General features: G+C 40.5%; 1 protein-coding gene across 9 annotated transcripts in view; it reads left to right on the top strand.

Moving 5' to 3' along the window:
* The window catches only part of tenm2a (teneurin transmembrane protein 2a), a 295269-nt gene that overhangs the window by 240067 nt on the left and 38856 nt on the right, over positions 1-16346 (top strand). For 5 of the 9 annotated variants that reach the window (XM_083561554.1, XM_083561552.1, XM_083561549.1 and 2 more), the window contains one exon: positions 349-602. In XM_083561554.1, coding sequence (XP_083417680.1) covers positions 349-602 — 254 coding nt within the window. The remainder of the gene's footprint in view (positions 1-348; positions 603-16346) is intronic. The other 4 variants (XM_083561553.1, XM_083561551.1, XM_083561557.1 and 1 more) reach the window with 1 other exon arrangement.

The following is a 16346-nucleotide window of genomic DNA, read 5'->3' as shown; positions in this document are numbered from 1 at the left end:
TATGTTCACGTGCCATATGTCCATAGAGCTGCACTGAGGAGCTTTGGACACAGTATCCTTCACCCCACTGCATCCCTGCAGCACTCTGCACACACACACACACACACACACACACACACACACACACACACACACACACACACACACACACACGTATACAAAACTACACACAAGAGACAATGAAGGCAATTCTGAACCGACGATTGATTTGACCTCTGACTCTCTTTCACTGTGTCCTTCTTCTCCTCTTCTCTTATTACCTCATCACTGAGAACATAAATTCGTTTTACTCAACAAAAAAAAAAAGTTAACTTTCTTTTTTACTCTCTTTCCCTCCTTCCACAACAGGCACTTCCTGTTCAAGACGTCGTCAGGAACCACGCCGCTCTTCAGCAGCTCGTCTCCAGGTTACCCGCTGACGTCGGGCACAGTGTACTCGCCCCCGCCGCGGCTTCTGCCCAGAAACACCTTCTCCCGAAGCGCCTTCAAATTGAAGAAGCCCTCCAAATACTGCAGCTGGAAATGTGCTGCTGTCACAGCCATCTCGGCCGCCACCCTGCTGGCCATCCTGCTGTCCTACTTCATCGGTGAACACCGTCACAGTAACCACGCTCTATACTCCATGCTTCACATGCAGAATGTAGTATTTGTACTCATGGCTGAATTATTGCAGTGTCGAAATGCGCAGTAACCTTGAGTTTGTTTCACACTTAAAACAATGTGCATTTAGAGGTAATGTGTTGAGGTTCATGGGTTGACCTTGTCCTATGCTGGTTTTGTTTGTCTTAAAGAAACTATATGTTAGTTTTTATCATTATAGGGTTGATGCTGGCTGATTGTTTAGTTTTGTTTTCTAAAGAAATTCAATTTCAAAATTAAGACTAAAAAAGATTAAAATTTTGAGTCGTAGCAGGCCACCTGTAATTACGGTGTAGATGGAATTGCGGAAAAATGACCCAGCAGCTTAAAGTATTTCTCAGTATTAGTAGTGGTAGTAGTAGTGATATTAGTTGTAGTAGTATAAGTGATATTGCTGCTAGTAGTATTAGTGTGTGACATAGTAAGTGTATGTATGTCATTTAAAGAACCATACATGTCTTGTGTAAGATTGTCTCCTTCTTTACCTTTTCCAGTCACATGGAAGGTGCACATTCTAGGGTGACTAGTGTTTGTTAGTTTTGGTGGTGGTAGTGGTAGTGAGTAGTATTTGTTGTAGTTGTAGTAGTAGTGATAGAGGTAGTAGTATTTGTTGTGGTTGTAGTAGTAGTGATAGTGTTGGTAGTATTTGTTGTGATTGTAGTAGTAGTGATAGTGGTAGTAGTATTTGTTGTGGTTGTAGTAGTAGTGATAGTGGTGGTAGTATTTGTTGTGGTTGTAGTAGTAGTGATAGTGGTGGTGGTAGTATTTGCTGTGGTTGTAGTAGTAGTGATAGTGGTGGTAGTATTTGTTGCGATTGTAGTAGTAGTGATAGTGGTGGTGGTAGTATTTGTTGTGGTGATAGTGGTGGTGGTAGTATTTGTTGTGGTTGTAGTAGTAGTGATAGTGGTGGTAGTATTTGTTGCGATTGTAGTAGTAGTGATAGTGGTGATAGTATTTGTTGCGGTTGTAGTAGTAGTGATAGTGGTGGTGGTAGTATTTGTTGTGGTTGTAGTAGTATTGATAGTGGTAGTAGTATTTGTTGCGGTTGTAGTAGTAGTGAAAGTGGTGGTAGTATTTGTTGCGGTTGTAGTAGTAGTGATAGTGGTGGTGGTATTTGTTGCAGTTGTAGTAGTAGTGATAGTGTTGGTAGTATGTGTTGTGGTTGTAGTAGTAGTGATAGTGTTGGTAGTATTTGTTGTGGTTGTTGTAGTAGTAGTGGTGGTAGTATTTGTTGCAGTTGTAGTAGTAGTGATAGTGTTGGTAGTATTTGTTGAGGTTGTAGTAGTAGTGATGGTGGTGGTAGTATTTGGGGTTGTAGTAGTAGTGATAGTGGTGGTAATATTTGTTGCAGTTGTAGTAGTAGTGATAGTGGTGGTAATATTTGTTGCGGTTGTAGTAGTAGTGATAGTGTTGGTAGTATTTGTTGTGGTTGTAGTAGTAGTGATAGTGGTGGTAATATTTGTTGCGGTTGTAGTAGTAGTGATAGTGTTGGTAGTATTTGTTGTGGTTGTAGTAGTAGTGATAGTGGTGGTAGTATTTGTTGAGGTTGTAGTAGTAGTGATAGTGTTGGTAGTATTTGTTGAGGTTGTAGTAGTAGTGATGGTGGTGGTAGTATTTGGGGTTGTAGTAGTAGTGATAGTGGTGGTAATATTTGTTGCAGTTGTAGTAGTAGTGATAGTGGTGGTAATATTTGTTGCGGTTGTAGTAGTAGTGATAGTGTTGGTAGTATTTGTTGTGGTTGTAGTAGTAGTGATAGTGGTGGTAATATTTGTTGCGGTTGTAGTAGTAGTGATAGTGTTGGTAGTATTTGTTGTGGTTGTAGTAGTAGTGATAGTGGTGGTAGTATTTGTTGAGGTTGTAGTAGTAGTGATAGTGTTGGTAGTATTTGTTGTGGTTGTAGTAGTAGTGATAGTGTTGGTAGTATTTGTTGTGGTTGTAGTAGTAGTGATAGTGGTGGTAATATTTGTTGCGGTTGTAGTAGTAGTGATAGTGTTGGTAGTATTTGTTGTGGTTGTAGTAGTAGTGATAGTGGTGGTAGTATTTGTTGAGGTTGTAGTAGTAGTGATAGTGTTGGTAGTATTTGTTGTGGTTGTAGTAGTAGTGATAGTGGTGGTAGTATTTGTTGTGGTTGTAGTAGTAGTGATAGTGGTGGTAGTATTTGTTGCAGTTGCAGTAGTAGTAGTAGTGTTGGTAGTATTTGTTGTGGTTGTAGTAGTAGTGATAGTGGTGGTAGTATTTGTTGCAGTTGTAGTAGTGGTGATAGTTGTAGTAGTAGTATACAAGTTTGTGTAACGGGTTTGTGTAAATCGTTACTGCTGATCAACTGCAAGGTTCAGAGTCATGATTATGAATGCTGTGGATTATGATTTATTGCACCACATATAAAAAATTTGTGAGAGTAGGATTTTTATGTGTAAGTGACTCAGTGCCTGAAGAAATGCACAGGACAGATGGGGTTGGCAGATGTGAGTCATGGGTCCACAGAACTGAAATGGAAAATGCAAACTGTTGAGATGCTTGTAGGAGTGTGACAGACTGACGATTTGGGTTGATGCTTCAATATAAAATGCAACGGCTGAAATTAATAGATGCAACAATCGTAAATAGATTATTAACAAAGAGGGAAACATCTGGTTTGAAAAAGAAAAGCCATAATTTGTAGACATATGCGTAAATAATGTAATAGTTCATCTCAAGCCATGCTTCTGAGAGACTTTTCTGTTTGAATTGCCTTTTCCATTTTTTTTTGCATATTGTAAGCCTTTGTGTTTTCATGACTACTGATTAATCGAGATGCTTCTGCTCATTATTTGACACGTCTGATGAGGAATGGTGATTTTCTCCTACTTATTCCTAGCAATCTGCCTCTGGTCGTAGCCTGTGATAGGCTCTATTAGTCATTGACTTGCACATAGCTATTGTATAATTTATTACAACTCGAGAACATAGAAACGACTTCCAGATTGCATCTGTGAGGGACATCTTTAAGAGTTTTATTTTACAGACACATTCTCTGACCTCTCTTGTTTCATTTTATGTTTGAACTAGTCTACTATGCCTAACTATAGAAAAAATGTTTTATATATATATATATATATATATATATATATATATATATATATATATATATATATATATATATATATATATATATATATATACATTTTGTGATGTCGGTGCTCAAGTCATGAGCCTGGGATTATTATAAAGGGATAACTATAAAACTAGTATTTGCTGCTGACTGATCAAGACAGAAACTGAATGTAAGAGAAAAATGAGTTTTTTTATGGCTCCCATTAGAAACCTTGACCTGAGCCGTGGAGCTGAACCTGTTGTCCGTACCTCGGTCCCCTCCCTGCCCCTCTGTTAAAGCCCCTGGTTAAGGGCAGATGTGTCACGTAGCCTTGCGTTGCCCTCACCTACCCTTGAGACTGCGCTCAACAGATGGGCCAGTCAGCAAGTGCAGGAATCAGCACCCCCGCTCGATCTTCCCCCCTTCTGTCTCTGCGCTTGTATTGAAATATCCGCACATCTTTTCTTTGTCCTTGAGTCGTCCGTGTAATGTTGTGCTGGATCCACTGCCAGTCCCTCAGGCTCCACCCGGCCCCCCTCTGCGTTACAGAGCTACCTACCTGCCTAGCTCCATGCAGTGGCGGCTTAACTGAAAGGCTCAGTGAACAAATCTCAAATACCAACGCCTGAGATTTGTCCATCATAGCCGGAGGGAAGCAGGTGCTAGCTTGTGTTGTGAACAAGAAAAAGGCTTGTTGCAGCTTCCAGGACAAAAACAAGGGTATTTCTTTTGTGTTTTGTGTGTCGCCTATATTTATGTCCTGTTCGGATCGAGCTAGTTTTAGTATTATTACCCCTAGGGGGGTTTAGTCAGTGTTTTTTTTTCTTTTTTTTTTTTTTTTTTTTTTTTTTACCAGAGTGCTTGTGCACACAACTGGAATTATTACACCACATTTTACTTTCTATGAAATGACCAGCAGATACAACCCCATGTAATTAACAGTGGATCCTCTCCAAAATGAGATACAAAGCAGTAAGTTAGTAACTCTGCGTACGCTACTGTACATGGCAAAACGTTGTACACACCTGACCATCACGCCCATGTGTGCTTTTGAGCTTGGCTGTGGTAATTTCAGCATTCAAGCATTAGTCGGCTGAGAAGGCCTCCGGTGCAGATAGGTTTTTAAAGGGCTAGGGTTCAGTAGGACACACTTATATTGTGCACAGGAACATTGTCATGCTGGAACTGGTTTTGTACTTTCAATAGAAAGAAAATCAATAGAACATCTCCAGCAGTTTGTATTTGCCCATCTTGTGTATGTGACCTGTTAATTATTAAACAGCCACAAAACTAAAAACTAGTGGCTCTGAAAAATCAATGTAATAAAATTAAGTTTATGTAATGTACAGTACATGGAATTGTTTAGTGTATAGAAGTGAAGACGCATCTATTTGAGTGGTTTATACAGAGTTTCCTTATCCAGTGTGAATCTGATTATAATTACTACAAACATCCTCCAGCATCAGTAGTTATCAGACATATGTTTGGAAATCTTACCCTGTCTGAATAATGACTGATTTCAATAAAGCTCCTTGGGCTAATTTAGCATTTAGTGTATTTAGATCAACTGTTTTCCCAATAGAAGCAGGATGTAAAAGAATGTCTGTAGCAAATCAACTGTGTTAAGGTAGCACACAATTTTACTAAGCGTTCAAGATTTGCTTGACATATTTGCTTATTCTGAAATTTTCTCTGCTAATAAGTAGCGACGATAATTGTGGGCCAACTGAGGCTGCCTTTGGCCTTCAATGACTGTGAGCATGTGTAACCGAACATGGTGAAATGTGCTGCTGCAGCACTTTGCTCAGCTCAAACACAGAGTGTGGCTCCACTGAGACCGGCCCAGCAATCCTGGCACCAGAGAGATGACAAAAGTGCATTGAGGAGAAGAGGAAAGGACTTTTTTTTTTGCAGATGCGTACAAGATTTGCATTACATTCTCTACAGGGATAAATTACAATTCCAGGTACTTCAGCAAAAACTACAGTCAGGAAAGAGATGTACAATGTGATCTCATAGAGAATCATACTATGTGAACGCCCATATGGCCAATAATCACACTTTCGTACAAGAAAACGAAGGGAAAACGATGCAGGAATGAATCACAAAGAAGTCTGGGCCCTGTTTCTTTGAATATGTTAAAGAAAAAAAAAATTACATTGCAGTTATTTGGTTCTGTGAGAGTGCGCTGACAGGGTGAGATCAATAAGTAAAGAAACGGTGACCCATAAAGAAAAAGGTGAAAGAGAAAGATTGAGACATATAACTCATTTGGTGCCCTCCTGATCGCTCGCTTATCTCTGCATGGAGTGGCTGCCACAGCAGGGAGGCTGTTGCTAGGATACAGGTGAGCGGTCCTGATGCAAAAGAAGAGCAGGTCTGTCATCATATGTTGTGGAGGAGACAAAACGCTATTCGGCTCCCACGAGATGCGTCTGCTCTAAAGCTCTCCTGATTCCTGGGATCAACCATGTTCAAACACACAGTAAGCTAGAGAAAGAGAGAGAGAGAGAAAAAGAGATAGAGAGAGGGAGGAAAGGACAGGGACAGATGGAATGTGTAATAGCTATAACGAGGTTTAGGCCCCTTTAGGCTTCCACTCAGATTCGATGTGCTCTCGTCTAGACAGCAGACGGACAAGCACTAAAGCAAGGATCAGTTCACACACAATACTCATGGATCTGAACGAGTCCAAACACAGACCTGGAAAGCTAACATATATAAAAAGCAAACAAACAAAGGCCGGCGCATGAGTCTGCATGCCACACTCACACACCCACACACACACATGCAGACACACATACAGGTATATATAATAAATTATCCACCATTGTGTGTCTGTGTTGGTGCCCTTGAGCTGGGAAAGTGTGTGTGTGTGTGTGTGTGTGTGTGTGTGTGTGTGTGTGTGTGTGTGTGTGTGTGTGTGTGTGTGTGTATACAGTGTCACCTCTATGCAAGCTGGGACACTATGGCTCCTCATACATCAATAGAGACAGGCCATGTGGCGAGTGTCATGAAAACCCTTTCTTTCTTGCCCTGCTTCCACTTTTAATCCTTCTCTTCCTTTCTCTCTTTCACACACATTCTTTCTTTCCTTTCTGTATCCTCTCCACCTATATTTTTAGCTTCCATAATCGTTTTTCCCCACTGCCCACCAATGACTTATCCCGACCTCCACAAGCACTCAGTGCAATTCCAAAACCTTCTCAGCAGGTCGCTTTTCTCCTCTATCCATAATGCTATGCACCCAGCATGCTTGTGTTATTACACCGCTTACCCTGTCTGCTCACTACTGATTAGAGCATGACACACATCTCCGATCCCACACACTTTGTGGCAGATTGGGGGTACTAGAAAAAAAAAAACCTTTCAAATTTGAATGGATTCAAAATTTATGAGCCTTCAAATTTTATATTCATAGAAATGTGTTATACAGCAGATTGAATATTAGCAATAGCATTGCGAAATTGTTTAGGAAATTGTTAAACACTTTCTGATATCACAGGTAAAAATGTGTGCATAAACAATTTTCAACAACTAAAAAAATTATATAAGGAATGGGTTTAATTTTTTTAGCATTTCTCTCTATGAAAATGGAGCTTGGATTGCATTTGCAATTAATATATTTCAAAATATTTGAAAAGTTCAGTTGAAAACATGCAGTAAATGTCACAAAACTCATTAAAAGAAGATTTTGTTATTCCAAAAATATTTGAGTAACAAAATGTGTTCTTACAGGCTTACGGTGCTTTTACATTTGTGTGTTCTTTATACAGAAATAGCACTAGCCCGGGGGGCTTTACCTGCTGCTGCTGTGGGGGAGAAAACACACACACACACACACAGAGACACACACACACACACACACACACACACACACACACACACACACACACACACACACACACACATATTAAACCATAACAATGCTCATACTCTTTCTATATAGATTAGATTTCTTACGTTATAGTATTTATAAAACAGTAAAGATTAGACTAAACCTTCATTTCAATTCATGAAACATGTAAATATTTTTGTTATATGCAGTGACAATTAAATGAGTTTCATCTCATTTCAGATTTTCATTTCATTTCTGTCCTCCTTTTTCCATGTATTATTATTTAGTGAATTTTTTTAAACTCACCCCCCAACTTGTGACCCGTATGGTCTGAACCGTGCTCCACAACATTCTGCACTTATGAACTTATTTCACTTTTGGATGCATTCCACTGTGAGCGCTTTTTTAAAAGCAGCCACATCGTATCCACCTCTTGGCCGCTTTCTGCAGAATGTCAAAATTAAAAGTAAAACAGGAGCTGGCAGCGGAGATGCACAATTACATGACTGCGAAACCACTTTCGGAAGGCTCTTTCAGTTGTGTTTAAAAAGGAGTGTGTGTGTGTGGCGAGTGTGTGAGAAGTTTGTATTTGTGCATGTGCCAAATGGTATTATTGACCCTAAGATGAGAATGTCATTTTAAAACGGTACTAAAAGCCAGAAAGCGTGAGGGAGAGAGGGAGAGAGAGAGATTAGCATATGGTGCATATGAAACAGGCAGCATATGTTGTGTATAGTGTGTCTGTTTCAATAAGCGGGTCGCTATTAACAGATGCAGCAGGGCAAAAGGAGTCAAGGGCGAAATAACAGAAGGGACACAACAGGCCAGGGAAGGACGATAGTGCACTCAGATTACATCACTGTTTCCCTAAAGGGACTTGGGAGGATGCAACCGTTTGCTATTTTCTCTTCCTCTCTCTCTCTTTTTTTTCTTTTTTTTTTTTTCCTCCATAAGATTTGACTGATCAGGATGAAGTTATGCAGTAATCTGAGGTTCCCAGATATATAAACTTGAGGTGAAGAGCTTTGTGATGTCCAGGCTGACCAGTTATGTCAGTTCCATGTCCTCTTTTACACATCTCTCTCATCACCTCTTCCTCTGAAAAAAAAAAATGAAAAAAAAGCACGTCATCTCAGAGTGTCATCTCTGATGTGAAGCTTTTTGATCTTTTTCCCCCTCCCCTACTGTCTGTCATTGACTTCCTGGTGGCTTCGTTCAGATCAAGGGCCAACTCCCAGTCCAAAGGCCCCACTATAGATGACCTCAGTGTCTTGCTGTAAAGTATTAATGAGTCTTTCAGAGGCCGTTACATTGATTTCTGACTCTCCGTGCCAATCCGTTAATAGTCAGCCTTGATATTTAGCCTCTTCTGGTCCTGTAATGTTCCAATCAATCATTCTTCGTATGATAGCACCGGGTTTTTTTTACAGCGTTGGTGTTTGCATGTATCAGTTGGTCTGCTTTGTTTGTCTGCTTGCCTTTCAGTCTGCCTGTCTATCAGTCTGCCTGTCTATCAGTCTGCCTGTCTATCTATATGCAAGTCTACATGTCTGTTGCAACATTTTGCAAGATTGATAGCAGTTGTTCACACAACCAGCAGCCGATATATATATATATATATATATATATATATATATATATATATATATATATATATATATATATATATATATATATATATATAATTTATTTATTTTTTCTTGATGCTCTACACCTACTTCAGGTTGCACGGCCATTTTTTTTTATTTTTTCGACAAAACATCTGTCAAAAAGCATTTTTTTCTAGTGTCAATAAATCTGTATGTAACTATTGAGAGAGGAAGACCCACAAAGAGGATCAGTGAGACTATAAAGAGAGTCGAGACCTTTATTATTTATTACGAGTTACTTTATAACTGCAGTAGTGTAAAGAACAGTTATCTTAGGCATCTTATGTCAATATATACAGGGAAAACTACGCTCAATACTTTTAATCCTATTGAATTTGGTTTTATTTATCTATCACTGTTAAGAGAAGCAGCTTTACAGAAGCCAAGCCACATGTAGTTTTAGAGCCCTAATGAGGAAGCCAGAGGTGCCAGCGGCCGGGAAAAATGATGGTGAAAAAGATACCAGACACACAAGGGAACCCATCGTCTACCGGGTGACACCGGAGAGTGCGATTATAAATCATAAAGGTATACGGCAAAGGAAGAGTTTGTTTAAAGCTAAAGTTTTCTCTGTGTACTGAGATTTAAATGTAAATCCCATTTACTCTTTTATTTGTAAAAAAATAAAAAAATAAATAATGAAATACATATTTTGGCAGAACAATATGAATTCATAAATTAAGCATGCAATTTCTAGTATTTGTCGATATCGAGATGGGACTGTTTGTTGCGAACGAATGTGTGGTCCTGCATTGCTAATACCGTTACTTAGGTTCAGATTTCAAATACTGGATTAAATTCATACATTAGACATAAGTACTTGAAGCCATTTTCTCATCATTTAGCTGGTCTACACCAACAAGGCATAACATTAAGACATTAAAACATTGTGAGTGGTGAAGTGAATAACATCGTGGCACCTGTTATTGGGTGGGAGATATTAGGCAAGAAGTGAGCCTTTTGTCCTCAATGTTGACGTGTTAAAAGCAGGCAAAATGGGCAAGCGTAAGGATTTGAACAAGTTTGACAAATTGTGATGTCTAGACGACTGGGTCAGAGCATCTTCACAACTGCAGCTCTTGTGGGATGTTCCTGGTCTGCAGTGCTCAGTATGATTTAAAAGTGGTCCAGGAAGGAACAGAGGTGAACCGGCGACAGGGTTGTAGCTCATTGATGCACGTGGGGAGCGAAGGCTGGTCCGTGTGGTCCGATCCAACAGACAAGCTTCTTTAGCATAAAATGCTGAAGAAGTTAATGCTGTTAAGACTGTTTAGCCATTAAACAGGGGACCAACACTATATTAGGCAGGTGTTCATAATGTTATGCCTAATCAGTGTGTAGGGTGTAGGATTTATAGTTATAGGTTGCCATTTATTCCATGTAAATTGAGAGTGTTATTTACAGTGTGCCTCGGTCTGTTATTTGTAGAGGGTGAAGAGCGAGCGCGAGAGTTGAGTTAGGACCTGATAATAAAGGCAGACGGTGTGGATGGTGCTGTCTGACTGTAGCATTGATCTAGCTCAGGATTTCAGCTGCCTCTCATTTCCTGTCACTAATGTGAATAGATGAGCCATGAGGCAGACACACACACACACACACACACTCACGCACACACACTGAAATATAGACCCTACTCACTGTCTCTCAATCTAAACTGGAAATAAGGTGTGTGTGTGTGTGTGTGTGTGTGTGTGTGTGTGTGTGTGTGTGTGTGTGTGTGTGTGTGTGTGAGTGTGTGTGTGTGTGTGTGTGTGTGTGTGGGTGTGTGTGTGTGCGGCCAGAGACTAATCATCTCGCAGTGATTTACGACAATACAAATGACTTCTCGTTACGAATCCATCAGAACCTCTTATGCGCACATGTCCTCACACCATCCCTGTTTTTCATGTCTAAAAAAATGTGACATGTTCTTATGTATATGAGGAGATGGGAAGTCAGGCATGTGACATTCGTCTGCATGAATGTGTGTGTGTGTGTGTGTGTGTGTGTGTGTGTGTGTGTGTGTGTGTGTGTGTGTGTGTGTGTGTGTGTGTGTGTGTGTGTGTGTGTGTGTGTGTGTGTGTGTGTGTGTGTTGCTAAGAGAGTCAAAGGACAATTGCTCTAACCTTTGAATTACAGTCAATGAGGTTTTGGTTTCATCATTAGGCTGCGCTCGTCCCTGGAGGCGCAGGAGGAGAGTGTGTGTTACGGCTGCAGCGCTGATGGGTTAGGATGCTACTGATTGCTTCTCTCATTAACTGTGCATTTGAAGCTGCTCCTCTCCCTAAGGGCACTGGCCGGAACACACACACACACACACACACACACACACACACACAGTACCCCTGGGTCTTTCCCAAGCTTTAAAAGAACCAAACTTCAAACCTTAACACTAGCTCCTCATTTATGATAAATCTCCTTCCAGTGTTGCCCTTTGTCACAAACACATACACACACCAAGCCTTGTCTTCTGTGTCTGCTAGTTTGAGATGAACCTTCACCTTCCTCTATCCCACCACATGAAAGTGACACACACTCAGCCAGCAGTCATTTAAACATTAGCTTTCCGTTTGACAGTTTCGAAGATGCTAATGGCCGCCGAAGCAGGACCGTTTGTTTGTGCCAGACACAGGCGCCTCTTTGGGACGAGAAGAGTCGGCGTGAGAGCACTTGATTAAACGCGAGTCCTTTGTGTAAAGGCGGCGGATTAAACGAGCAATTCCTTTTTTTTGTGTGCCAAAGCTCCGTAAACCGGTTGCGTTTACCATCCTGCGAGTCTCCGCTTACATTTATTGCCCTAATTGAGGTCAGTCTCGTTAATTTCGTGGTAAATTAGAACAGTTAATATGCATATATTAGGAAGGCCAAGGGAGATTGTAAAAATAAGGTACGGGAAAATTACCTTTTTTTAAGTACTACGAAGGTTTTTTTTTCTTTTCTGCTCCAGTTACGCTACTGTAACAGTGCACGTGATGGGTGGAGTGAGGAGTGGAGGAATAGATGGGATGTCCTGGTTTCTGTGATGAAAAACACTGTCCTTCATCTGTGGAAGGCACACACTCACACATACACACACAATTTTTTTGATCTCCCACTCACACACCTACACTACATAGGCAGATCGCTTGCTACACAGATCGCTTACGTACAGAAATAGAGACACATAAGATGGCAAACACAAAATAGGACCCGCAGAGCTCGATATGTGTGCACACACAAAAAAGGGAAGCAATTACACATCCCTTTTTTTTCCCCCTCTCCCTTATACACACGAACACACACACACACACACACACACACACACATACGCACGAACATGTACACTAGAATTCACGGAAGCATGAGCATGCTGAGTGTACCACAGGTGTAGAAGTGAAAACCTGTTAGTGTGTGTGCTGTGTGAGACAGCTTGAGACAGGGAGGGGAGAGATGATGTGTTTTATGAATAATGGATATGGATGCATATAGCAAATGCTTGCCAAATCTCATATTCCTGTCCGCTTTCTCCTGGGACATAAACATGTGATGTGATTTTTTTTATTTTGTGATCGGACCATATGTACGCTCATAGTCAACACATATGACAGGGGGCTAAAGCTAGTGTCACTTTTGCCATAATGTGTGTGTGTATGAATGGATATGAGAGCAGACCGTGAAAACTGGTGCTAGTGAACATGTTTCATAGTGCACACCTCTGGTCATCTATTATTATTATTATTATTATTATTATTATTATTATTATTATTATTATTATTAATTTATTCTTTCTCAGTTATTTCTATGTAAATAGGACGATTCTTATTAATTCATCCTTTATTTGTAATTTTAAATCTATCAGCTACACTGTATGGGCAAATTTATTGGGACACATGACTTTTCCAGCCCTGTGTGGTTCTTGCCCACACGGTTACCACAAAGTCAAAGGCACACAATTGTTTAGGACATCTTTGGGTGCTGTAGCCTTAAATTCTCCTTTCACTTAGGAGACACAAACCTGCTCCATCATGACAATACCACGATGCTCCATGACAATATGGTTTACATGTGAAAACCTTGAGGGACCTTTTATAGAGCTCTGTCCTCATTGTCCTTATTGAACAACTTTGGGATGAATTGGAACGCTGACTGCACCCCAGGCCTCCTCACCTCGCCTACATCAGTACCTGACTTTACTAACACCCTTGTAGCTGAATGAGCACCAATCTCCACAAACACACTACAAAATCTAGTGGAATGTCTTTTCAGAAGAGTGGAGCTTATTATACGAGCAAATGGAGACTAAATAAGTATGTGTAGTAGAGATGTCAGGTAACTTCACAGTTTGTGGGTTGAATTTAATGTTTTATAATATTTCCTGGGTGGTATGGTGTCTCAGGAGGAAGCACTGCCTCCTCATACCTCTAGGCTTTTAGGTTTATTTTGGAGCTTGAACTTCCTTCAGGGTTTCTGGTTTCTTCTCAGCTCCATAAGATATGCTTGCAGGTGAACTGGCTGCTAAATTGCCCTTTGGTGTAAATGAGTGTGTGTGTGTGTGTGTGTGTGTGTGTGTGTGTGTGTGTGTGTGTGTGTGTGTGTGTGTGTGCGTGCATGCGTGCGTGCGTGCGTGCGTGCGTGCGTGCACTCATGTTGACCTGTGGTAGACTGGCACCCCTTACAGGATGTATTCCCGCCTCACGCCTAGCGTTCCCGGAATAGTCTCAGAAGTCATGCGTCCTCCCGTCTGTAGTTTACACAACAGCCAAATGACTCACGCTGCTTCGTGTGGAAAAAAAAAAAAAAAAAAAGGGGGGGGGTTTTGGATTAATTTATTTTCTTTTATAACATACTTTATTTTTCTACATCTGAAAGACAGATACACTTGAATTAATTTTGATATTTTTATTCATTGAATTAATTAACAGTTCAAATTGTAATAAAGATTTAATACATGATGAGACAAAAATAGTGTTGTAATGGCTGAATACATTATTTTATACTGTAGGTTCTTAGCATATTTCGTGAACATCTTTAGATTTAGTCTCTATGGGAATTATTTGTTAAAAATATAAATAAAAATGTATTTAATAAATAAGTTCAGCAATTAATTAATTAATTAATTAATAAGTATGTAAATACCTTAGAATACATTTGAACTATATTTATCCTTGTGGATTTTTATTTATTTATTTATTTATTTTCCTACGAATTCTAATAATTTTTACCTGATGCAGTAAGCTCTAATGTAAATATCTGCTAATGCAAAATATATTTTTTTACATTCATCCTCCTTCAGTAGTCGCTCTATCCGGGTCTGTTGCAGGTGCACTAGGTCTGTTCTGTTGAAATTTGAAGCCGGTTTGAAGATTTCCCCTTTCATTTTTGCTGCAGTGTTTATTGCAAACACACAGTGTTTAACTCTCCAAAATGCATCCAGCTGGTGTTGGTTGAGTAGAAGAGCCTCCTGACGGTTTCAGCATGTGCATGTGTATGTGTGTGGCAGAGTGCGAGGCCAGCACTGGCTCTCTGTACTAGTATTTTTAGCTCAGGCTCAGTGTGGAGTTGGACCCCGGGATCCTCTCGCACATGATTTTCTCTCATCAGCATAGAAACAGACCGCCAGCAACAGCACTGGACGCAGGCATATGGGTCTGTTCTACTATTCGCCGCCAGCCACCTGGGTATGTTTGCATTTTTGTGGATACATGATCTGGACATAGGGGTCTAACTGGTGATGACAGGTGCAGTTCAATCACAGATGGGTATTTTTGCAACACTCAGTATGCACATATTCTCTTACTCTGGCAAACACACACACACACACACACACACACACACACACACACACACACACACACACACACACACACACACACACACACACACACTCATAAATAAACCAAGCCCCAGCTAGAGCCAGGAGGTTCTCCTGGGTCTCCCTTTACATGAAGAATGACTATCTTCTCCAGGAAGCAGCCCCCTGCCATCTTATTTGTATTAAACCACACAATACTAAAACAGCCCTCTGTCTATCTATCGCTTTTCATATCGATGTCTCTCTCTATCTCTCTTCTAACCTTGTGGTAAAGACTGCCCCATTCCCATCCAGCCAGCCAGCCTTTGTCGTTCTGGAACACTCCAGATGCAGACACCTGCCATGGCAATGTGGCCAAGATACATATAGATACTCACAAGCCACATATCCATTTCTCCCTCTCGCATCCTTGATGGCGAGTGTGCTCGGTAAACCGCAGGATTCGGCTCGCAGTCAACACTCGTAAAGTCTCCCATCTGCTGCTGCATCATGTAACACACACATACACACACACACACGCACACGTGCACTAAACACACTGAATTATACATGAGGATTGCATGAAATGATATTTATAAAATGCATCCTATTTTTCAATAGGATGCATTTTATAGTTAATTTGTCAACCCTACATTTATTTTATAAAATGTGTGTGTGTGAATCTGAGGGTGTGCATTATACCAGGACACAAAACTGCCTCAAACTCTCTCTTCCTTGCTTTCATCGTTTTTACTCACTCCCTAATTTCTAGCGATCGCCTGTTGCATCTCATAGTATGGTTTCAACTCAACACTGCCATCTACTGACACACACTGACGTGTGCACACACACACACACACACACACACACACACACACACGCACGCACGCACGCACGCACACACACACACAAAATGCGTTTTTGTGTGTGTGTGTGTGTGTGTGTGTGTGTGTGTGTGTCTATGTATATATATATATATATATATATATATATATATATATATATATATATATATATATATATATATATATATATATATATATATACATAGCCCAGAGAGCCAAAGTGTCTAAACTGCAGTTAATCTATCTGTGTGGGATCTCTCTATGATGCCACAGATGCTGCTCATTGTCTGTTACTTATTCATTTTCTAATTCGTCTGTTGATTATATCCACCCCATTTAAGCTGTATCTCCAGCAGAACGGCAGCGTGATACAGGAAGAGGGTGGTGGTGAAAAGAAGCAGGGCGAGAGGAAAGAGAAGAAAAGTGCATCAGTGAAATGAGAGACAGAACAAGTGAGAAGTGAGAAGCGAAAAGCTAGTGCAGTATATCTGCACACTCTCTTATGTGTGTCAGCTCTTTCCTTCAACTGAGAGTGACAAAATGGGGGAGGGGG

This window comes from Silurus aristotelis (genome assembly GCF_946808225.1).
Source record: "Silurus aristotelis genome assembly, chromosome: 14".
Taxonomy (NCBI): Eukaryota; Metazoa; Chordata; class Actinopteri; order Siluriformes; family Siluridae; genus Silurus; species Silurus aristotelis.
The sequence above is the reverse complement of the archived record's forward strand: the minus strand, read 5'-3'. Positions and strand labels throughout refer to the sequence as shown.